Source organism: Polypterus senegalus, chromosome 1 (genome assembly GCF_016835505.1).
Source record: "Polypterus senegalus isolate Bchr_013 chromosome 1, ASM1683550v1, whole genome shotgun sequence".
Taxonomy (NCBI): Eukaryota; Metazoa; Chordata; class Cladistia; order Polypteriformes; family Polypteridae; genus Polypterus; species Polypterus senegalus.
In genome coordinates, this window is record NC_053154.1 from 181,715,532 (window position 1) to 181,741,402 (window position 25,871).

At 33.9% G+C, this 25,871-nt stretch overlaps 1 protein-coding gene across 1 annotated transcript in view; it reads left to right on the forward strand.

Annotated features, from left to right (window-relative positions):
- Positions 1-14,591: 14,591 nt before the first annotated feature.
- The window catches only part of tfa (transferrin-a), an 84,147-nt gene continuing 72,867 nt past the window's right edge, over positions 14,592-25,871 (forward strand). Inside the window, exons 1-2 of the mRNA XM_039764143.1 lie at positions 14,592-14,725; positions 16,646-16,794. Coding sequence (XP_039620077.1) covers positions 14,683-14,725; positions 16,646-16,794 — 192 coding nt within the window. The 5' untranslated portion in view covers positions 14,592-14,682. The remainder of the gene's footprint in view (positions 14,726-16,645; positions 16,795-25,871) is intronic.

The following is a 25,871-nucleotide window of genomic DNA, read 5'->3' on the forward strand; positions in this document are numbered from 1 at the left end:
AATCAAATGTTACATTATTCCTACTAATTTCCCCTTTCAATTGAAAACAATATAGTTTCCAGTAAAATTGTGTTTTGCTATGACTATCAGCAAAACCCAAGTTACCAGGAAAAGCAAAATTGATCTACGGCAGGAATTTTTTACGCATGTGTAATTGTATATAGAATGTTCAAGAGTGGGCAGCTACAGTGATCTAATAATATCGTTATTACTTGTTTGGCTGGTGTATTTATCTATGGTGATTTACAATATTTCACATACAATTGGTTATATTCTTTTGTGTTTACAATTGGAGTACAGGCAGGTGGGGTGATGTACTTGTGGTCACACATTGTCATTAGTGAGATTTTAAACCAAAAACCTCAGGGTTTGAAGTCCTAATTAAAAAAAATACAAATACAAACATTTCCTAAATAAAAATACTTACTTATTTAGAACTTCTGAGACAACTGATTAACTGAGGGCACTTTAACTAAGGTCCACTGTCTGATGAAATTTCCTGGATTAATCCAGATAACACAGCTAGTAATAATATATCAGGCACTTAGCACAGTTTTGTTTAGGAAATTATTTTTTACAACCAATTGATGAAAGTGACCTGAAGAGACAAATGAAGAAAAATATACAGACTATACTATGGCGAGGCTATGGAATATTGGCTTTTGCATTTGTATACCAAGGAACTGTTTGTTACCTGCTGGGTATTCCAGGGTACTGCTCCATACTTCATCTTTGGAATGTGCTGTCAGATGCTGGGAAGGAAACCACTCAGAAACCTCTCAGTAAACCTGAGAGGAGGAAATTTGAATGGAATCAAGAGAGGGATGTGCAAATTCAAAACAGTATTCACTGTTGAAAGTTTCACAGGATTTATTGTTTTGTGAGGTAGTTTTGCCCCCCACTATGATAAAGTAATTCAATTCTATAGAACACTATTTATAAATACAGCAGTCAGTAAAACACAACTTGATTAAATAATATGTACATACATTGTATGAGGAGTTGCCCAGTCTGAAAGGTGGCACCATAGTAACATTGGAGAAAAGCAAGGCTCAGTACAACACAGAACAAAGCTGGAAAACAGGCAGTGGCCATAGAAATATAAACATAAACATATAAGTATAGAAAGAATGACAGAAGATTTGTAGTCTATCCTTTGTAGATTTGTAGATTATCCTTGTAGCAAAATTATAGTTAGTAGTGATGCCTTTAGGGAAACAAAAGCATAGCCAGTAGTGATCTCTTTGGGGGGTGTAAAGACACCATAGGTTACAGCCATGACTGAATATGGAGCCAAAAGTAAATCTTGAGGTGAAGACTGAAGGTTGGAGGAAGAGACCAAGTCCATAACAGATACAGTGGGTTCAGATCCCTTCACTTTCTGCATACTGTATTGCATTGTAAATATAATTTTAAATAGATCCATTTGACATTTTATTCAAATTTAAAAACTGAAAAGCATTCAAGACCCTTATATAAAAATTTGTAGACCCCTCTTTGGCAGCAGTTGCAACTTCACATCTTCACGGGTAAGTCTCTACAAGTTTTGCACACCAGAATTTGTACAGGTAATCCCATTCATCCTGCCAGATGCTCTTAAGCTCTGCTAGATTGGATAAGACTTGTCCTAATGTTACTCCAGAGTCGTGTTGATTGTATGCTAGGTCATTGTCATGCTAAAAGTGAGCACTCTGGAGCAGATTTTCTTCAAAGGCCTCACTATATTTGGCTGCATTCATCCTCCCCTCAATTATGATCAGATTCCCTGTCTCTGCTGCTGAGAAGCGCTCCCATATCATTATGTTGCCACCACCATGATGGTATTGGGAAAGTATGGTATTATGTAAGTAATAATAAGTGAGTGCCTGGTCTTCACCAGACACAGTGCTTGGAATTCAATTAGTTCAATACATGCTTGAAGTTCAATTTTTTTCTCACTAGACAAGAGAATCATGTTCTTAGAGACGTTTAACCTGTCATTTGCCATTTATTCAAGAATGGCTTCCCTGTGGCAACTCCATGCCTTATTGATGGAGTGCTGCTGTGATGGTTGTCCTTCTGATAGTTCTTCCATCTTAGCAGAGGGCTTCTGAAGCTCTTTTAGATTAATCATTGGACTCTTGGTCACTTCCTTGACAAAAGCCCTTCTTGCCTGGTTGCTCTGTAAGGTTCTATGGCCAACTCTAGTCCTGGTGGTTCCAGATTCTTACACTTCACAAATATTGACACCACTGTATTACTGGAAACACTCAAAACTTTAGAAATGGTTTTATACCCTTGATCTGATATATGCCTTCCTACAATTTTATTCTCGAGGTCTAAAAAGAGTTCCTTGGACTTCACGGCTTGGTTTTTGAACTAAAGTCGAAAGTTAGAGAATACTTGTTATAGTCAAGAATACATTTATAGAACATCAGATAAGACAACTGATAAGAAAAGTAAATTTCTGTTTTTTTTTAACATTGACACTGACTCATAATAAAATACATTCATTATAAAAATGGATACTGTAAATAATTCATTGACATAAAAAAAAAATTTCAACTTTTTGTATAATCGACTGAGCAACTGAATAATAAAATAATCTTCAGATAGAACTGCAGCCATTCTGCAGAATTTAATACTGAGATGAGGCATAAAGAATGGCTTAAAATATTAAATCATGACCTACAAAGCCAAATGTTCATCACCAGAAATTCCTGATAATTTGATGCTCATACACAGCTTGTATTTTTCACATAATACTACTCTATACACTTTATGAAAGGCAGGAGCTCTTTAAAGACCAAGTGCATACAGAAGCTAGAAAGGATTATACATAATTGAACTTTCTTTAATAGGACAATTCAGAAATATGCACCAGACTTTAATGCAGGTAATAGTTTCAACAGAATTATTTAACACAATACAAAAGTAGTAAGTTTCAAGCTAGACCTTTAGGCTTTTCAGTTACAGATTCAGTAATAGTCAGCAGATAGAGGGATCATGCTAGATATCAGCATTGCAAACAATAAGAACATAACTTAAAACAAAAAATAGGCAAGGAAACCAAGACTATTGTCTAACCTATGGTTGGTGAAAGTTCACTTAACATGGATACATAGACATTAATAAATAGGATTGTTTGCCTTTCAGATTTTCTGATTGCATGGTATACGTGATCTGCAGTACTGTGCAAGTTAATTTTTTACCAGATTTAAGGACCAGAACCTCTTTTGTCAATATGTGCTGTTGTACTCTGTCAACTTGTCTATTAGTGTAACCAGTGGACTGCCATAAAATGTGCTGAGGTACAACAATTCTAAGCTGAACATTCAGTTGTTTCTTTCTCCATCCTTCACTGTTATGAGAAAGGTGTAGTATATGCTTTAGCTGTCAAATTTGTGGCCTCAAATTTTTCACAATTTAGTACTGCATATGAGGAAAGTTAATAAAGGACACAAAGATTGTATGGTGTCCACATCTACAGCTCATCACCCATTCACTGCCAGTGTTAATGGGAAATGGAAGACTTATCTGGTGAATGGAGATAAGTGGTGATTGATTTTTTGCCAAAAATGGTTTTGTACATAATGATTAAACAAGTAAATTCTGGTTGCATCTGTCCAAAGGCCAATGTTCCAGATGTTTTGTGTGTTTTTCAAATGTCATTGTTCTTTTCATACAGAAAAATGTTTTTCTATGGCTTTCCATTCAAGAAAAGCCATAATTTTTAAGCCTTTTTCTCTTCATGGACATGTAAATTACCATGCTGACATTTAGATTCCTTGACGTATTTATTGAGTTCTTTGGGATTTCTTGAAGCATCAAATCATTGGATTTTAAATGAATAAATGGCTACTGGGACAGCCACTCCTGAAAAGACTGGGAACTGCCATAAAAGTTCATGAATTGTAAATACTCCTCCTTGCTCAAGAATGATAGCTTTCAGATTATTTAGAAATGGCCTTATAATCCTCCTCTGGATGTTGCACAAGATAGAGAACCATAAAACTACATTTTGCAGAAACAGGTTCTCAAAGAATCCTTATAAATAAAGGATCTATCCACAATAATGTAGAAAAAAAAATATTCTGAAAAAGAAAAAAAGGAGAAAAGTCACAGTGTGAAATCTACAAGAATAATCATAAGAAGCAGAGTAAAATAAGCGGACCAGAACACCCATCAAAATGAAAGAAAACGCGGTTCTTACAGAATTACCAAAATCCACTAGAGGATATTTGAATGAACCACCCCAGATTTCAAATCCCAGCTACCTTTATGCAATGGACAGGTTGTCCTGTCTCTTGAGGATCCACCGTCAAAATACAATAACCAGTACAAAACATAGTCTCACATATGAAAAATAAATAGAATAAAGTTAAAAGAAATAAGATAACTTGACAAACACTAAATGAACAGAAAAAAGTTTATAAAAAAAAAAGTAAAATTACAAAGAGAAGAACACAAAGATGACAGTCAAAAAGAAGCACCTGAAACAGAAACCAGATGAGAAATCCTGGGGTGTCCATAACATCAACAAGAGTGTTACATGTATTGAATATGTATTGAAAGTTGACATGATTACTGAAAAGATGTAAGCTAAAAATCTAGGCTATGTTGTAGGAGAAGATAATGTCACCATCAGATATCAAAAGGAGAAGCAATTCTGAATTGACCTTGGCTGTGGACAAAAATAAATAAAATGAGTTTATGGGTTTATGGAGTACTAATGGAGATTTTTCCTCAATCCTTTCAGATGATTGTGCCTTTAAAATTCCAAACGTGGAGTGGAATCTTGAAGCTGAAATTGCATTACATGTCTTAAACTATGGTCTAACCACACATCCTTTGTTAATAGACCCTATTATTACCACCATAATATAATGACAAGTCAAGCAAAATGACATCTTTTATTGGCAAACTAAAAGATTACAATATGCAAGCTTTCGAGGCAATTCAGGCTTCTTTCTTCAGGTAAGATAGACTTAGAAAAAAGTTATGCCACAGTGAAGAAAGAAGTGGTTCACAGAAGAGGAACTCTCCATGCTAATAAATGTAGACCTCTCTCCTGTCCATAACATCACAGCTCAATACACTCCGCAGTCATCAGTACAGGCAATATCTTTCTGATTTTGGGAAAGATTTCAAGGGTACACTAAGGAAAAAGTTTAGAAGTGACAAAGTGGTTTACCGATTCTCTCTTTTGCCTTTAGAGAAGTTCTCCTGGAATATGAACACTGACCATGCCTCCATAACCTACCTTTCTGGTCTATCTGCCTTATAGCCTTAGAAGGGCGGAATGGTGGCTCTGAGGCTAAGGATCTGTGCTGGTATCCTGAAGGTTGCTGGTTCAAGTCCCCATCACTGCCAAAAGAGATCCTACTCTGCTGGGCCCTTGAGCAAGGTCCTTAACCTTCAGTTGCTCCAGGGGTGCTGTACAATGGCTGATCCTGCACTCTGACCCCAACAGGTATGCGAAAAAACCAAGTAATTTCCTTTGAGATTAATAAAGTTCAGAAAGCAGGCACCATTTGAATGACTAGCAGCAGAGACAATAAATTTCCCAATAACTGCAATATAATTTGTGCACTTGGGTCTAATAAACATGCAGGACCACAACACTTTTTGACATTTACTCTTGTTGTTTTATTTCATGAGTTAATTAACTAAAGACAAAGTGAATATAATCATTTTTTTAAAATGAACCACAAATACCATTAACAATTACTATTAACTGAAACAAAGCTAAAACAGAGCATTGCAGAAAAAAATTAAAAAAATAAATGTAAAGTAAATAAAAAGAAAAAAAACCAAGGTAAAGTCCACAACAGAACATGATTGTAATTGCTCAATTGGCTACTTTTATAACAAAGATTAAGTGCAAAGAGCATAAATATTTGACAAGGAAAGTCAGTTTTACCAATGGATGTACAATGTCATCTCACTGCTAGCTATGCATAGGGAATAGCATCCTTTTCCACTGAAGGATGGTGGAAAGGATTGAAACTGTTTAAAACATTGTAATGCAATTGTGTATTGTGCAATTTGAAACTTATCCCTACTTTAGTACAGTAGTTTCTGCTTTACTGTCGCCACAAATATGACTGGGCCACTGTGGGAAGATACAGTATATTGGCTTAATTTGACACATCTATTTTCTAACCAACTTATCTTCAAATAAGGCAGCCCCATTCATTGCCTTCTGCTTTTTTTTTATACTTGCTTCTTCCTAGTAAAAATTTCAAGGAACTCAAGAATGTTATGACAAGTACTATATAAGAAATAACCAGCTTTAGCAGGTCATGCTATTCACACTTCTAACAGTGGACCAATTTAAAGTCACCAGTCAACCTACACAGTTTTACCATGGCAGAGAAACTGAAATATTAAAAAAAATTAATTGCAAAATTGCTGTAAGAGTTATTACACAAACTAGAAAATATGAACACAAAACTCCGGTTTTAAAGTCCTTACACTGGCTCCCAGTTAAGATTAGGGCAGATTTCAAAATCCTCCTTTTAACTTATAAAGCCTTAAAATACCAAGGCCCTGTCTATTTATCTGGATTTATTATTACAAACTAGAGCACACATTGAGATCTGAAGATGCCAGTCTACTTAAGATTCCAAGGATTAATAAAATAACAGTGGGGGGTCAAACATTTAGTTACAGGGCCCAGAAGTTGTGAAATGATCTGCTTGCTAAAATATGAGATGTCCCTTCAGTCAGCTTTTAAATCCAGACTGAAGACTTACTACTTTAGCCTAGAATAGCCATGAATAGAGCTGCTTATTAGCTGTGCATACTGTACTTCTGTTTGTTAGTTATTTGTACAGAAATATTAAGACAAAATTTGTAAACTGTTGCTAACCCTCCTCTCTTCTGTTTCTCTTTTCTGTTTCTGGATGTGGCACTTGGAGCCACTGCTGTACTAACAGGCTGCTCTCATATATATGGAAAAGTCATCTTAGATAAAAGAGCATTAGAAACATTAGTTTGAAAGATTCTCTCCTCAGACTGGATGGCCAGAACAGACATCACTATAGAAAACCCAGGACAGGGTAGATGGACAGTTGATTGAGGTCTCCAGGTGTGTGACTTTGTTTTTAACTTTCTCTTTTACTATTTTAATCTCCTTCATTGCCAACTGACCATAGTTTATCAGTTAATTAATGGACTGATATTGTTGGTTTTAAATTATGTTAAATCACTTTCTATCTTGATGTCTGTGTTTTAACAAATCTGAATTTATATGTGTAGCAGTTCCGTATTTAGTAATTAGCACAAACTATACTTACATTTTAATAGAGAATTGTTCACAGCACTAAGCGTCTAGCACTCAGTGAAGAGATCTATAAAAAAATAAGTTAATTAAAACTTAAAAATCTAACTTCTACAGTAATTGCACTAGTCTTTAGGTGAGCATGACTGAGTGATTGTTTCCTGTCATGAAATGATTTTTCCATTTCTAGTCCCTGCTGTTTCACCATTGCTGCCAACATGGGCTCAGACTCAATGCTGTGAACTGATCATACCAAAAGATAGGCTGAAAGGTAATGCTTACATTTAAAATTCTCTTTTTCTCTTTCTTGCTATCCTAAATTCAAATCAGAAAAAAATACTGGCTTGATAAAATGTTTTATTGTACCAAGATGTTATTAATACAGTAGGTAGTAATGATTATATAGTAGTCAACTATAGGCAATAAAATAAAGAAATTAATGTGAAATAAGCAAAAAGGTCCTCTAATACTAAAAGTTTAGGAGGTTCTTTCTGAAAAGAGAAGTGTTTGACTTTTGCTCAACTGGCATAACACACAAGTGGCTGCTGCTCTCTTCTTGTGCAATGTTTACTAAAGAATACTAGTCTTAATCACAATTGTTACTGATTAACCAGTTTGTGAAACCTTTCCTGGATACGTGCTGTTTTACTGAAAGATAAAGGCAAATAAAGTAGAATAAATACCAATAAGACAAACTCAGAAGGCTTTTTTGCTTTTCGCAACAGCTTTTTTATATTCATCCATCCATCTGTTCTCAAATTACAAATCAAATTTCTAAACATTAACTAATATGAAGAATAGGGGAACATTTTGAGAGGTGATTCTAAAATGAATGCTACTACTCTGAATGTTCAGTAATTTTTAAATAATTTTCCCCAATAATATGAAAACAACGGAACTGCAAAGTCAAACATTCAAAAATAAAATCAAATGAGCATCTGTAAATAGTGTTGTGATGTAATGTTGTTCAACATTACATGTTATGGAGAAAAAGGGTTAATTTAAATCTGTATAATCTGCTGGAACTGGTGGGTGCTTCACATTTCCAGAGATCTGATTTATAATTCCAGCCTAAAAAATATCTGTAGCAGTCTGAATATTTTTGGTATGTCCATATTGGTTTTCTACTGGATATGGCAATTATCTGCCCAAAAATATACCGGTTAAGCCAATTGATAACTCCACTATTATATAAATATAAAAAGTCCATGAAAAATTGTGGGAATGACATAGCTCATCAAGCACCAACAAAATGTTAATGGAGTCTACTTCTCATATACATTAGAACGTATTTTCTAGGGTGAGGTAGGGAAGATTGGAGAATTATACCATTCATTACCATCTTAAAGTAAATTCAACAATGGTACAATTCACTGTTTCAAAGCATATAGAGGTGCTAATTTTTATATATTTATAAATATGTTCACACCAAAATCCAAAAATAATAGCCATACTTTTTGAATAGCAAGGCTGCAAATTTTAATAAAAGAGGAAAACTGCATATTTCAAAGAATTTAATGCTCCATTTGCTGCTTCCAACACAAAGTACAGTGGATCAAAAAGTATTCAGACCACTTCACTTTCTGTACACTAAATTGTATTGTAGTTTTAATTTTAATTGGATAAATATGTCCTTTTTCCCATCACTCTACACTCAATAACCCATGATGACCAAGTAAAACAATGTTATCAGAAAGGTTTGCAAATTTATCACAAATCAAAAACTGAAACCTATAATTTATTAATTAATTCATACCCTTAATTCAGTACTTTGTTTAAGCTCATTTGGAAGCAATTACAGCTTTAAGGCTTCTTGGGTAAGTCTCTACAAGCTTTGCACACGTAGATTTGTCAAGTTCATCCAATTTTCCAGCCAGAATTTCTCTCAAGCTCTGTTAGATTGAGTAGGAAGCATCTGTAAACTGCAATCTTTCGGTTTCTCCACAGGTGTTCTTTCACATACTTGTCCCGAAGCCACTCCAGCATTGCCTTGGCTGTATGCTTTGCGTCATTGTCATGCTGAGAGGTGAACTATCACCACAATCTGAGGTTGCATACACTCTTGAGCAGATTTTCTTCAAGGACATCCTTTCACTTTGTCATAATGGATAACTGAATGAAAACGGATAGGCAAAAATGACAATTGTATCTATATTTAAATTAAATTTCCAACAAAATAAAGGGAACAGAAAGTGTAGGGGTCTGAAAACTTTCTGGAATTCACTGTAAATGACTTTTCTTAGTTGTAATCATAAGATGATGATTTTGTCATTCCAAAATTCCAAAAGGACCTAAAGACAGTCTCCTAGTCTAGTCATGTTTACCATTGAAAAAAAAATAACTAGTTATTTTTGTGTTGTTAGTATGGCAAGCCAAAATAAAATTTAGTGATACCTTAAAATGAATTTCATATATCTTAAATGCTTTTCAGACATCTTTTTTTCTTAACTCTTTGTGATCTTGAGCAGTCTTGAAATGAGACCCATTTTTGTATCATGTGACAACACCTTCAACCATGTCTTCTTTACCTCCTCCTTGGCCTCATCTCATCCATGTTCACTCTGGTGCTCCTCTTACCCTAATCATCCTCTATCTTTCACTCCATATGCCCAATCCACCCTTGTCTGTTTCTGCTCAGCAAAAAACCTATTGCCTTTACACCAAGTGTTTCTTAAAACTCAGCATTTGTCTTCCCTTTAGTCAATGACACATGTCACATCCACCTGATCATTCTTATCATTGTTTGTGTTTTGCTTCATGTTTCTATTTCATCTGTCATATATTGTTACAAAACAACATACTACTCCTCATATAGTTTTCAAAAACTTTTCCCTTCACACACAGTCCTACAGAAGCCAAATGGATAAAAACTCCTGGATTTTTTTCCATGCACCTCTGACCTTCCAAAACAGTGCTCTGTCCACATCTCCATCTGTGCTCAGCATGTCATTTACATGTCAAAACTTTCCTCGTTCTCCAAAACAACTCATTTGCTGATACCTACATTTACACTTACTATAGCAACATTCTGGACGACTTAAAAACTTTGTTTGCAACAGACTACCCTTCATGCCACTACATATTTTATGTAGCGATTTCTTACATCTCATGCATTGGATTGAAACTCCTCCTACCCACCTTCTGCACATGCATGTCCATGAACCCACCTTTTTCATTCCTCCTGTCCCTTTGCTCCAACCATCACCTTCATCCTTCCTGTATTTTTATGAAGGCCTTTTACTTTCAAACTAGCTTTGCAGTTCTTCTTGGGTACCCTATCAAATACATTCTCTAGATCAACAGATGCCCAATGCATCTTCTTTCATTTCAACTGATAGATTCCTGTTTTTGCATGATAATAAGAATCACATTTTTTTTTTTATCTCAGGCTTCAAATCTAACTGCTGATTATTAATTTTCAACTGATTCCTATTTCTTTCTCAAACACTCTTTCAGCCATTCATTATTTGCTCCAATCCCATGTATGTATTTTCAGATATCTTAAATCTTATATCTAGATATCTCAGTATCACCTGCAAATGATTTATTCTTTCAGATGGACTATCTGAATATTTAAAGAAATCTCCAACTGTAGATGAAGTTTGCTTGAAGTTATCATCCAGCAAGCTCTTTTGAGACATACTGTATGGAAACATGTTTGAGGTATCTTTAATTATATATTAGAAATAAAATATAAATTTATTCAAATTACTCTTTATCTTTTTAATGATATCTTAAAATATATTTTACAGATCTTAAAAAAAGCAGAACATCTTTTTAAAATATCAGGAAATGAATCTCTTAAAATGTATTTGTGATATCACAGTCAATGTAAAGATATCTGAAATACATTTTACAATATCTTGATTACATTTAGGAATTTTTTTTTAACTTTATTAATTTTATTGCAATCATTCCATACAAATCAATCAAATTTGAACAAAAAGTAGGATTAAGAACAAGTCGACCCCCACCCTGAGAGAGAGAGCAAGGCCAATGGAGTAAAACTTAAGGCTTGTAAACATACCTAAATTGATGAGTTTGATAAGCCAATAGAGATTAATGGAGAAGAAAAAGAAACGCAGAAATAATTGCTTCCTCTGTGCTTTAAGAGCTTCTAGATTCTAGAATTTTACTGATTAGATCCTGCCATGTTTTGAAAAAAATCTGTACAGATCATCTGAGTATTTCATTTTTTCCAATTTCAGATAGTATATACATTTAGGAATATTAAAAAAAAAACATCCAAACAATTTTGCAATATTTGAAATACATGTGATATCTTAAAATGTTGGCAAGCCTTCATTGCTGTTCATTTTCAGATATCGCAAATACATATTGCGATATTTTGAAGTAATTTTGTCAAGATATCATAAAATAACTTCTTGCAAAATTGTCTATTTCCAGTGGGACTTGTCTATTTTATGAAAGCTTTAAAAGCATTTGAGATATTTTGAAATGAGTAGGAAGTGAATGTGAGTTACCCTCAAAAGCATTTCAGATACCTGAATATGGAAAGGAAACTATTTAAAGACATCAAATTCTCACTTAGACATTTTCAAAACCTGGCAGGATCTAATCAATAGCATTTTAGAATAAGCATTTAAATTGAGGAAGTGGATTATCTTCTCTTTTCTTATTCTATCTATCTATCTATCTATCTATCTATCTATCTATCTATCTATCTATCTATCTATCTATCAAAGTTTAACTATGTTGGCCTAGCTCTCTTTCTCATGGGTGGGGATTGATTTGTATAATTTTACTTGCTTGTATGCAATATTATTTGATTTTAATAAATTCAATAAAATGTTTAAAAAAGATACCTGTATATATTTAATGAAATAGAGCAGAGACTGATTTTAAGGTATCATCAAGTGAATTTGAGATATTTTAAAATGCATTTCAGATATCTTTAAATTGACTCACATTTAAAATATCTAACATTCATTTTAGATTTCTAAAAACATTTCTAGATCTTTTAAAATACCTTCCTGTTCATTTTCAGATATTCAAAATGCATTCCAAAGTATGTAAAAATAACTGCATATATGGCAAGTCGAATTAACATTTTGGGATATCTTAAAATAAATTCAAGATATTCTAAAATGGAATTTAGTTTTTAAGATATCTGAAACTTATTCCCAGATGTCTCAGAATATGTACATTTACATTTTCAGACATCTGCAAAGCATTTAAGATATCTTAAATGCATTTTCAAATATCTTAAAATAAATGTTGGTCATTTCAAAATATGTCAATCATATTTTGAGATGAGTTTCTCTAAAGTTTTCTATTCTCTCAATTAAACTTCCTATCTATTCTAAAACAACTTGAAACACCTTTAATGTATCTCAAAATGAACAAGAGATTATTTTGTGATGTCTTGAAAGATTTTGGAGATCTGAAAAAGGTCAAGAAACTATTTTAAGATATCTGACATATCTTAAATTGTATTACAGATACTGTTTCTGAAATGATATTCAGATATCTTTAAATAATTTCATATCTGTTTAATGATATTTTTAAATTTATTTGAGATATCTTGAAATAAAATGTGAGATATCTTTAAATATATTTTAAGATATCTAAAATGTAGCAGACACTTATTTTAAGATACCTGAAATTCATTTTAAGATATCTCAAAATAACTTCCTGTTTATTTCTAGTTTCTCAAATACATTTCCAGTTATAACTTCCTGTGCATTTTAAAATATCTCAAAATAACTTTGTGCATTTCATGATATCTGAAATTCATTTTTAGATATCTTAAAATGGACATGTAGTTTAATTGAAAGAATATTAATTTTTACAGAAAGTTATTTCAAGATATCTGAAAATATATTTGAGAAATCTTGAAATGTGCAGGAAATTATTTTGAAATATCTCTAAGATACCTCAAAATACATAGGAATGTATTTCAAGATATTCTGAATTGCATCTGAGATGTCTTAAAATGTATTTCAGATATATCAAAATGTACAGTATTTCATTTCAACATATCTTGAAATCTACCTGAGATATCTTAAAATGTATTTCCAGGTATCTTAAAATACATTTTGATATATTACTAACTGTTAATTTGGCTTACTATATTCTTGCTCATTTCAAGATATCTAAAACATATTTCAACATATCTTAAAGTAGAAAAGAACTCCAATGGAAAGCATAGGAAATTATTACAGAAAGTGACATCAACATATCTCAAAATGCATTTCAGATATTTCAAAAATTCATAAAAGGTAAATTTGAGATATTCCAAAAAATAATGTTGAACATCTATTACAAATACTATACACAAGGAAATGTTTATAGAACTTATGAACATTTACAACTTCAAATATGGATGGATCTAAACTAAACAAACAAAAATAATCATATAATGTTTACTTTTAATTTCACAAGTGCATATTTGAATATTCAGCCATTTTTTCAGAAAGAAGTATATGCTTCTGATATGCTTCAACAAAAGCAACTTATAAATAAAGGATCATATACATCCAAGATATCAATTCATTTGGGCATTTGTGAGACAAGATGGATTGAGCTATGTCATGTAGAGATCCACCAGTGCCTAACTTGCAACAATTATTCAACATATTAAAGGCAGCATAGTACAATATCTCTTTACTGCACTTTAACAAATGGTTCAATTGAAAGCAGTTCAGCATAAGGTAGGTGCACTCAGTGAGTATAAAACATATCATAAATTATATTGTTTTAAAATATATTGTAGAAATTATACCATGGAAATTTAATTCCAGACAATAATAAAATTTCCCCACAACTTTTGTGACTCTACCTCTAAGAGGTATGTGTTTAAAGATGTTATGTGGTATTTATATTCCAGCATAATTCACAAGGTTGCACTCTTAATCCATACTATAATGACCTACAGTTTGCATGTAACATGCTATTTCTTGCTGTTCTGTATTTTGAAAAAAAACTCCAACTTGATCTGGAAAGAAATGTAGTTCTTAAATCAACTTTGTTTAACAAGTACTACAAATACAAAGGTATATAGCACACCATTCAAAGATCCTGTAAAAATGTTCCTGATTTTTAATCAGTATAAACAATCAAGGAGAAAACACACAGGAAAATCTCCTTGAAATGTATAAGTTAAAAAAAAAAATCTATCATTGTTACCAAGGAAAATTTCCCTGAACACTCCTACATTTTAGGTATTAACCAATCTGTCTCCTCCCCATGAGCACATCTTGTCCTGCCACCAATTGAAAACTAATGTCTGCTAAGTGGGATATGCCAGGCAACTACCAAAGAAAGGAGTACAAATATCTTTTTGCAAACTCAGCTAACTATGATCCCTATAAAATCCCCAGTCACCAGGAGAGCTACCTTCACAGCCTTTTGAAGTCTGTTAGCTTCCATCATTAAAAAAGCCAACAAAACAAGCCATGAAGCTTCTGTTCCAGTGCTTTGTTGTTTTCGCAAGCCTAAGTAAGTGAAAATTGTACATGTTCTGTCTGTACTATTATTCAGGCAGTCTGTCATATATCATTGTTGAATTTTCTGGAGACTTATGAGTGGAACACAAAGAACAGGATTGTTTTGTCTTGTATAGTGCATTAAAATGTACAGAAATTTTAAGATTAGTATGTCTATAACCAGAGCAAAATGTAATAAATGACTGAGTATGATTCCCTGTGCTTTTTTGGAAGTAAATGCTGTAATGTGAATTCATTAGGAAACTATGGAAATGTATTTACATATATTTTTAACATGTGTTTCCCAAACAGTACAATGTTCTATTAAAATATTTAATTATTCTGTTTTGAACTGATAATATGATATTATTTGAGTATATAATTTATGTAATGTGTTAAATACTTGTATTGTGAAAGAGCATGAATATAACATTATTTTTTAAATTTATCTACAGCAAATGTTTATCAGGAATAATTAACACTTTAATAGGCTAACCCTGCTTTTCATCTGCATCAATTCAGGACTTAGTTCTCATCAAAATTGGAAAAAATGCATGTTTAAGTCACTTAGCACAAAAACTGATTACTGATTGTAATCATGTTTTGCCATGTTGGTTGACTAGTCAAAGAAATTACTTTCTTTTTCCTTTAAGTTACATTCTAATAACAACACAGATATAAACTGAATGCAATTAAATCTTGTTTGTAAAGTAGATGTTTGCAGCAGTTACTTCATGGCACTTTCAATGAACAAAATAAGTATATAGTGCTGCTTCTTTCTCTTAGTATACTTCCCCTTCAGGCAAATCCATAATCACAATTTAGGTTTACACAATAGTGCAGAGGAGATGATTTTAGTCTCAGATATTTACTGTAACGTGCTATGTTCCCTTTTCTTGATTCCTACTTCCCTGGAGCAACAGGTACCAATGCCAGGTGTCTGCATCAATGTAGTCTGCAGGGTTAGAAAGTGATAGTACATCATTGAGGAAGGATGAGAAGTATTTTTCACATAAAAAAAATAAGATTCACAAAAAGTCAGTATCAATCACAGTACAGAATCTTTTCTAACATTCCTGAACCAGATGTGAATTTTATGGGAGACTTGACTGTTTCTTGTGGAACAAAAACTTCAACAAGATCAACTTTCAATGTACAAATTCTAAAGTACATGACAATGCATATAATAGTTCAAAGGTAAATATAGACTATACCATAAATATGAAAAGAATGCTTGGATTTTATTTTAAAATTTAGTGTATTCCTAAATTATTAGGATTTAAACTGTTTCAAACATGTTAGTGACACACTGAGCATTTCTCAATTAACCCTTTCTGTGGAGCTCATGCCTCTTACAGCTCCCACATCCAACCCACTGCATATGTCCACACCATTAGATTTCGAACTGTTCTCTTACTGCTTTGTTAAAACAAGGTTATGTCTTTTGATAGAGAGTATAGGAGTAAATTTGTTGAGGCCATGATTAACCACATACATTGCTAAATAAAGAGTCAAGCTTCAACACCAGTAGAATTTTGCTAGTATATCAGACAGTAAATAGACTAATGTTTATTCTTTGTTTAAATGATCAGGCAGATTAGGCCAATTCAATGTAGACTGGTAAGATTATTTGTCATTTTTTTTTTTTAATTTAAGAAACACATTCTTGTGAAAACAGTGCTGTACTTCTTATTTAATTGTTTGTGTACTTTTACAATCACAATAGTGGAACCACTAAGCATTTGTTTAAGTTTTATATCTTGAAACTGTAGAAAGACAACAGAAGCAGACAAGGTCAATTGACTGTCCTCAAACTGAGAATTATGTGGAATATCTATTTGACTAGTTTATATCCTAGTTTTGATTTCAAGAAGGCTAAGACCATTACTATGTCTTTAATTTTTCTGCGTATATCATTTTCTTTCCCATGTAGTATATTGCTTTTCTGTTGAACCTTGTCTCAAGTGGTGTAATAAATCATCATTGGAACAAAAGAAATGTTTGGCTCTGAAGGCTGCGGTCCCTGGGATCTGTGCTTGTGTTCAAAAACCTGACACAAAAGAATGCCTGCAAGCAATCAAAGTAAGAGACTCTTTTTATTACTGCAATGTTTTATCTTGCTTTTTTGATATTTTTCTTTTTTAAATTTTAAATTGGGTGGCACAGTGGCGCAGTGGTAGCACTGCTGCCTCGCAGTTAGGAGACCCGGGTTCGCTTCCCGGGTCCTCCCTGTGTGGAGTCTGCGTGGGTTTCCTCCGGGCGCTCCGGTTTAAATGGGTGTGTTTGTGTGTGTCCTGCGGTGGGTTGGCACCCTGCCCAGGATTGGTTCCTGCCTTGTGCCCTGTGTTGGCTGGGTTTGGCTCCAGCAGACCCCCGAAACCCTGTATTCCGATTCAGCGGGTTAGAAAATGGATGGATGGATGAATTTTAGCTTGTTTGTTTTTAGACAAAATTCACCTGTAACTTATTTTAAACAAAAATCACAAAAGTCCCTCAACAGATGCATAAACTTCCTGAATGGTGATCCTAGGCATTTCTTGTCATAGCTGCAAAAGGTTAACTGATAGAATAGAGCTGTTTTCTCTTCTCTTAACTTAAATAAAACTAAAATTTATTAATATCAAAAGGTTGTGCCACAGGCTAAGTAAAAAAAGGTTTTTGCATCTATAGAATCTATATATAGAGTCTATGACAAGCAAAACCAGGCCATATACAGTACTGGTCAAAAATTTTTAGAACACCTCATTTTTTCCAGTTTTCGTTCAAATTTACTCAGTTGAACAGAGTTCATGCAGCATGTTTGACAGAATAAATGGCAGTAGGAAAGGCATACCTTAAAGGACCAGACAGGGCCTTGAAATATTGGCTGTGGACTACTGCAGACTGGACAATGTCTCCTCTTCACAGTAGAAACTGAGACTTGCTTTTTTGGCCACGGTTAAGCTGTGCTTGAAACTGTTGTGCTGTGATGAGCCCATCACTCCAGCTGGTGACCCTCAGAAACTTGTCTTCTTATTGGGTCTGCCAGATCTCTTCCTATCAGAGACTCTTCTTGTTTCCAATTGCCTTTGAATTGTGTAAGACACTGTACTTACTAACACATTGATTTTCTTGCAGTTTCTCTAAATGAAAGGCCTACACTTCTAAGGTTTATAATGCTCTGTCTCATTTCATTTGTTAATTACTGTTATCTTGCCATTATCACTGGAATATTGTCCAAATAGTACTTCAGAGATGTAGTAACACAGTCTGTTCAAAGTCTACTTAAGTCAGACAGAGTATTTTAAGAAATCAACAGAAGTTGGGATACCTGTGCAAACTGTTTGTTTCAACTTGAAAGGCTTACTTTAATAGCTGCAGAACTTCTGTAGGTTGTAAAATATTAATACTAGCAAAATACCTGCGCTTCGCAGCGAAGAAGTAGTGTGTTAAAGAAGTAATGAAAAAGAAAAGGAAACATTTTAATAATAACGTAACATGACTGACAATGTAATTGTGTTGTCATTGTCATGAGGGTTGCTGGCATATATATATATATATATATATATATATATATATACACACACACACACACACATATAAACATATATATACACATATATGTATATATATATATGTATATATTTGTATATGTGTATATATGTATATATATATAAACATACTGTATACATATATGCAGATATATATATATATACACATATATACACACACACACATATATATATACATATACATATATACTGTATATACACATATATATACAAATCTACATATATATCTACATATATATATTAGGGGTGGGACTCGATTAAAAAAATTAATCTAATTAATTAGAGGCTGTGTAATAATTAATCTTGATTAATCGTATGTAATCACACATGAAAATTTGCCCCAAATCGCAAATGTTTTTTTAATTTAAAAGGGTTTTAGTGGGCGACAGAATCAAATAATAGACATGGACATGAATATTGTAAACTCAAGCTCTTTAAATTTCTGAAAAAAAAAAATGCTTTTATACTGCATTTCAATTCAAAACAGAAACAAAAATATCATCCCTGGCTAAAATTGGGCAGACTTAAAAATAAAGTGGTATTTAAAGTACATTTTCAGAATGGTATTGTCTTTAAATAATAATAACAAACATTTCAACATAAAGTGCAGTTTTTCTTCTTAAAAAAATAAGGCAGAAACATAAAAGGTCATTTGACCAGCTTCACCTTTAAACTCTGAGTAACCTTAGCCAAAATTATTTTGTACATTAGGCTAAAACAGTGTGATCATTGAACATTTTGTAATTAGATGTAATTAGAATTACTAACGGTCACGGAAGTCCAATGATCCCCAGTAAGAGCCACAAAGTCCGCTTTCTGTAATGCATCTAATTTTGCTTGCTTTTCAGTGTGCACAAAACCAAGCTTTTATTAAGGCTTCGCTCGGGTAGTCTTTTGAAATGAAATTTTCCTCCAATCAGTCGTAGGAACGCGTTTTATTCCAACTCTAACATTTTTGTAGCTCTGATGTCTGCATCAATGTAATCGATATACCAGGAAATCATGCATTGACAAAAGTTCCCCTTTGCTTGGAATTGAAAGTGTGATTAAATGCATTATTTTTTTTAACGCGTTATGGAGTACATGCATTGAAGCTTCTCAGCTGTGCTTGTGCTAAGAAAAGGAAACATTTTAAAAATAACGTAACATAATTGTGAATGTAATAGTTTTGTGACCATTATGAGTGTTGTCAGGTCTGTATTTGGACAGTTTGCACAAAACCACGCTTTTATCAAGGCTTCCATCGGGTAGTCTTTTGAAATGAAATTTGCCTCCGATCAGTCTTAGGAACGCGATTTGTATCCATTATTCATAAAGCTTCAATTGGTGATCTGTCTTTCTGCGTTAACTGCATATTTTTTCATACGTCTCAAACCAAGGGGATGCGAGGATAAAATGAATCGGGAAGTGCGCGTACATACTCAGCGCACCCCCTGCCAGGGATCGAACCCCGGACCTAGAGGCGAAGTCTCTACCAATGTACGTACTTATTTCGGTGGTATGACGCTGCTGTCAGCCGCCATATTGAACTTTCCAACGTCACTAATTCTCCAACTTCCCGTGTAGGTTGAAGGCTGAAATTTGGTACTTCTTTCGTTGGTATGATGCCACTGTCGGCTGCCATATTGAACTTTTCAACGGTCTTTGTTACTTATGGGCCTATCTTCAAGAAATTTGGTACGCTGGAACTGAATTCTACTTACGTACATATATATGTCCATAGCCTGCAGCTCGGTCACCGTGTGAGGCGGCGTTGGGTCCCCCATCCCAACGCCTCCCACATTGTTGGCTACCTGCCTATATAAGGCTGTCCGTCGCTCCAGTCTCTACATTCCTTTCCTTGCTTCGCCACGGGATTCACGTCTCCCTGCTGATAACTACAGCCTTTATATTTAATCCACGGCTTCCCCGCAAACAAATTTTCAAAACAAACTGTATTTTACGACTAAATACGGTGCAATAATTATGTTGCCGTGGTCATTTTAGATCTGAGATAGGCTATAATTTAAACAATGAGCGTTGTTAATACCCAGCCATCATTACTCAGTTTGCCAACAGATGTCAGAAGGACGGATGCCAAAACCGAACTGCCCAAAGATAGATATCGACATTCCAAGCAAATGGCGATATGTTCTAAATTACTTAAGGTTCCAGAGCTGTTGAAGGGTTTAAGTCAGTCGATGATGTTAGTCCTGGAAAGTATGCCCCACCAAACCAACGTTCCAAAAACCAACCGAACTTACTGTTATCTGCTCGAACCAACACCGACTTACTATACTCAGCCGTCCTGCGGTGTCACTGAAGCATTCAAACATTCTTAGCCAATCATGCAATACTGCATCCGCCTTTATCTACGTTATGTTCTAACTACAGAGGCAGAGTCCCATTGCATTGTTCTAACTTGTACTGAGTCAAGGTATTGACGTGAAACCATACATACGGGGTATTGACACGATCACCATACATACGGATAATATCAAATCATATATAAGGATAATTTGAATAAAGCTGATGAAAAGTGCATGATTCTAAAGTATTTAAAAGAAATGTAATAATTAAATTAGTTCCTTTCACAAATAAACATGCTAATCTCATATAAACCTCTTGTAACTGATATCTGCATAAGAGACTAAAAATGTCTAAATTTCATTAAGCTGTGTTTGCAGCTACTCATAATTACAAGTAAAAAATAGCATTTTAAATATAATTTCTTTAGATAAGCATGAAAAGTGACACACACACCCCATCATTTACGCAATTGTTTCTTATTACACTGTTATAACATTTTGTATAAACTTGATTGAAATCATAGCATCATATTTTGTAAGTGGTTAATTTTATACATAGTTATATTCCTTACTATGTAAAGGCACTGTGCACAGTTTATTTTTAAGTTTGAAACAGATGAGCTTATTCCTGCATATCTGTCATATTATTTTGTTTTTAATAGTTTCATTTTGCTAAATAATTTTTAAAATTCCTTTACTATAGTGCTGCATGGTACTATGTGAGTATATAATGAAGGAATAGTATCATTTGATAGTTTGAGGTCTGAACTGCATCAACGTAATTTACATTTCAGAAAAAAGTTGACTGTAGCCATTGTCTCAAGGACTACTTACCAAGGATAGAAAAATCACAATACATCATGGGACCACAATATACAGTGATGATCACTCATCATCACTCATTCAAAAATATGGCAGATTTTGTTGTAGCAAAGTACAGTATTAGGCATATGTAAATTTCAAATTACAATGCAAATGTAGTCCAGTCTAAGTCCACCTAATGGCAAAAAGCCTTGATTCATTCAACATGAAAAAGATTTTCACAATTAAAATTTCAGTATCTCAGTGTAACAGGTGTTGGCATTTGTAACTTCAACAAATCCTAATGCATATATGTTAAACTGGATGTCCCACAGATTTATTACCATTACACTTTTCCACAATACGTTCCCCATATATCATCAGTGTGAGACCATCACAATTTTCATTTCTGTTGGGAGTCAACAGAGCAGAATAGTTTACTTTTACTTTTTCATAAACTTTTCAGGTATACTTGCTGTTTTATATAAGTATGCTGTATTGCTTTTGCTGGTACTTTCTGCTGTTTGCAGTATGCAGAAACTGGCATGCAGTTATATATTCATATCACATCCAAAATGCATTGAGTGCAAAGTGTAAGGAGGCAAATAAAAAATAATGACAGTTAATTTTATTTATTTATTTGTTAATATTCTAGCCTGACTTTTAATAAATACTAATATGAAATGGAGCTGGATGCCAGTGCCATCGCAAATCAGGGGATCTAGATTTCAACAATGTTTATATACATTTATTTATTATTTTTCCTATACAGCCTTAATTCCTTAATCAATGAATTTCTGTACATCAGCTTTAACTTAGAAATACAAAAGATATTTGCATATTTTTGTATTTTAGCACAGCATGTTGCCTCCCAGCACAGTCCCAATGATTTTGTGCACTTTACATTGATCTTTTAGGTAGCTCATGCTCACTTTTAGTCACACCAATTGGAAATTGTGCCACTGTTGCAGGCTTGCCATTTTTATAGGCCTCCTTGCAAATGGAGCTGAAGCTTTTCATTTAAATGATGAAATGCCAGCTCAAACTGTTGGTAACTGATGACATCCCCAGGAAGATGTAACTTTTGAGTGACATTATATAGTCTTCCTTTCAAAGTTAGTAGTCTCCAGCAACAACTTCCAACTTCTTGTAACAGCACACAATCACTGAAATGTCAAGGTGGTCTTTTCTCCTTCTGTGGTCATGTAGCCTGTGATGATGGCACATCAGCAAGGGATCTGAGTGGTGTAGTGTCATTTGACACACATGGAATGTTGAGCACTGCACAGTCAACTGAACAGCAGAGGGGTTTAAGGCTACATTATATGTGGCAGACGAAGCTTGTGTGGAACTACAGACATGGTAGTCTCTTTGCGGTCTTCCTTCCCGAACTTACACTGCCACTGGCATTCCAGGTCCCTGATGTTATCTTAGTGGTTCTTCCTCCTTGACTGCTGTGTAATGCCTGTACATTCATGTTGCCAGCTCTCCCTCACACTGTTTATCTGGGGTCCTTGGGTGTTTTGTCATGGAGTTACATAATAATTCATCCCAAGATAATACATTTTCCACTGTGGCAACTGCTGGTGGTCAGCCAAAAGCCAGCAATGCCCACCTTCTGCTTAGTACTGCCACTACATCGACAACATGATCTGCCACACTTTCCAAAGCTCCATGAGACGATCCATGCTGATCCTTTCTGAAGCTTTGCTGGTAACTACACACTGTATGGACAATTGTTTGAACCATTGGACCTCAGTAGATAGAGAAGCATTTCCAAAGTGAAGTAGGATCTTGTATTGATGCTACTACAACCAGTATTCAAGATTTTGAGGCTTTCCAATAACTCCTCATAAGAGCCCAACAAGTCAATTTTTGGTCTGTGGGACAATCAATATTTTGCCGAGTCTGATTGTAGGTCTTCTCCCTGTCCTTCTTATGCCAATGTAGCAGTGCATTTTAATTGTAAGTGTTATGCCAATGGATTGTTGCTCTTTTAAATAGTTTGTTGTCTTTAGAAGGACGGCTTGCTGTAGCTGCTCTATCTGGAAAGTGTGTGACTGTGGCAGGCTTGCTGTTTTTAAAGGGCCCCCAACACCTAGCACTGAAGTTGCTTGTTTTAATGATGGAATGCCTCTTACTGTTGATCATCCTCATCCTCAGGCCAATGCAACTTGTTGTGCCATTACAGTGTTGAAAAGGACAAATGCATTTACACATCCATTTTCACTACATTTCCCAGAAAGATTAGGTGATGTTGGTATTCACTCTCAGTACTGTAAATCAAGGTTTGGCACTTACATCATTAATTAGGACTTTCATCTATTCAAATATTAGAATAATTATGACAAGGCAGGTCACTCATCCTAACGTAGCTCATCAATCTTTATTTACTATTCTCTTGGAAAAAAATAATTAATTAGAGATCTAAAAATCTTCAAAATACTAATTTCAACTGCTTTGTAACTTATTCCATATATCTATGATTCTCTGTGTAAGAAAACCTTTGTAAGGTATCCATGAAATTTACTTTTAAACAGTTTTTATGTATATCCTGAAGTCCTTCTTGAAAAGCCAATTTAAAACTAACAGATGGGATTTACTTTATTTATTAACTTTTTAATTCTGAAAATGTTTAATAAGAAATAAATTAGAAAAGTACCTGTATGAAAATAGTGTGCTAAATAACAGCAAGCATATGTTTAGATTTTTTTGAGTGGACTACTGGAATAGTAGACAAAGGCAAACTTTACAGCATAATTTACTTTCAAAACTCATTTGATATAGTCCCACATCAAACATTAATTTTGAAAGTAGAAGCTATTTGCATCTTTGGTAATTTACAAAACTGGATTTCAATTTAAACAGCAGGAGATAAAGATGTAATACTGTGCATTTTAACACATGCATTGTTGTGTGTTGTGGGGTTTTTAGATTCATATTCTGACATTCATTTTATGTGTTTGAATTAAGTTTACCAAGCTAAATTTTATTATTGTATTAGCTTTATTTATTTATATCATGTTGTGAAGTTCTACTCAACATGAAATAATGATTACTGAATTCCTCCAATAGAGACACAGAAAAAAATACAGTATGTCGAAAGTCCTTCAAAGGGCTGTAAATGAGAGCAAAGTGAGTATCTTCTTTTTAAAGAAGAAAGTGCAGACATCTGTCAAAAGAAAGCTTTATCTCTACATTTATCAAATAACACATTTGATGGCAGAAACTGTCAGCCTGTAAAGCACTGGGTTAACATATAAATAGACCTGAATTTTAAAAAGTATCAACTCTGAAAATTGATTAAATTAATGCAACTAAAAGGCAATGGCTGACTCCAAGAAAACAGTGACAAATATTCTGAAGGAGGAGTTCCCTGACAATAGAAGCATGCACTGCATTGTACTTTACTTGACCCTTGTAGCAAATTACACAGATAGTGAACCATACATAAGTACATTTCAATAAATAAAATATATATTATACTATTACTTCAAGCATTAGTCAGAAGAAAAATGTTCTGGATTGTTAATGAATATCTTTCCAATATTGTATACATTTACTGTAACTTGATAGGTTTTAAATATTTTGAGTTCAAGTTTATTGTCAAGTGCACATTATACAATGAAATTCTTATTTGCATCTAACCCTCAGAATACTGATAGTAATACATTACCGGCAAAAGACATACACAAAAGTATACATAGAATGCAACATATATATATATATATATATATATATATATATATATATATATATATATATATATATATATATATATATATATAGTAAGAGATTAGCCCGGCCACAGACAGACACAACAGCGTAGTGTCCACAACACACACGTTTATTTACACATTATTTACAACTAATATTTAAAGTTCAGTCAGTCCTTCGTTCCTTTGGCCGCCTCCACTCCTGTGTCGCAGGCTCCGTCCTTCTTCCACCAGACTCCGGCTCTCCAAATGGAGTAAGGGGCCCACTAAGATCGATTAGACCTCTCTATTAAGCCGCACTGTTTTGTATGATATAGGGAGGTTCTTGACTTCAGTATGCCCAACTTGGAATACAGTTAATGTATTAAATTTGCTTCAATTGTCTTCCCTGAGTATGTAGATATTCTGGGACTCCATGCTCAGTTATATAATGTTCAAAGACACATTGAGCAAGAGTAACTGCCCATTGGTACCACAATGCTTACAAATTTATACAATTAGTGAAATAATCATGTTATCACTAAAATGTATTTGTGGCCTGTAGGAGAAACTCAGTAATGTATGTAGCCACTTTCTCAAATTGGTGACTGGACTTGCAGATGAGCCAAATTACTAGGAACAGGCATTGCTCTCAACTGACATGCTACATACTATTTACAATAGCCCTTGGTGTTCTTAGCCATAAATGACAATAAAATTGCTGTTATGCTCGGAAACGTGTCTTTTTAGCCAATGAACTGCAGCAAAAAATGAATAACCTTGTGTGGAATAACAATGTGTGGCATCAGCTCCACAACAGGTGT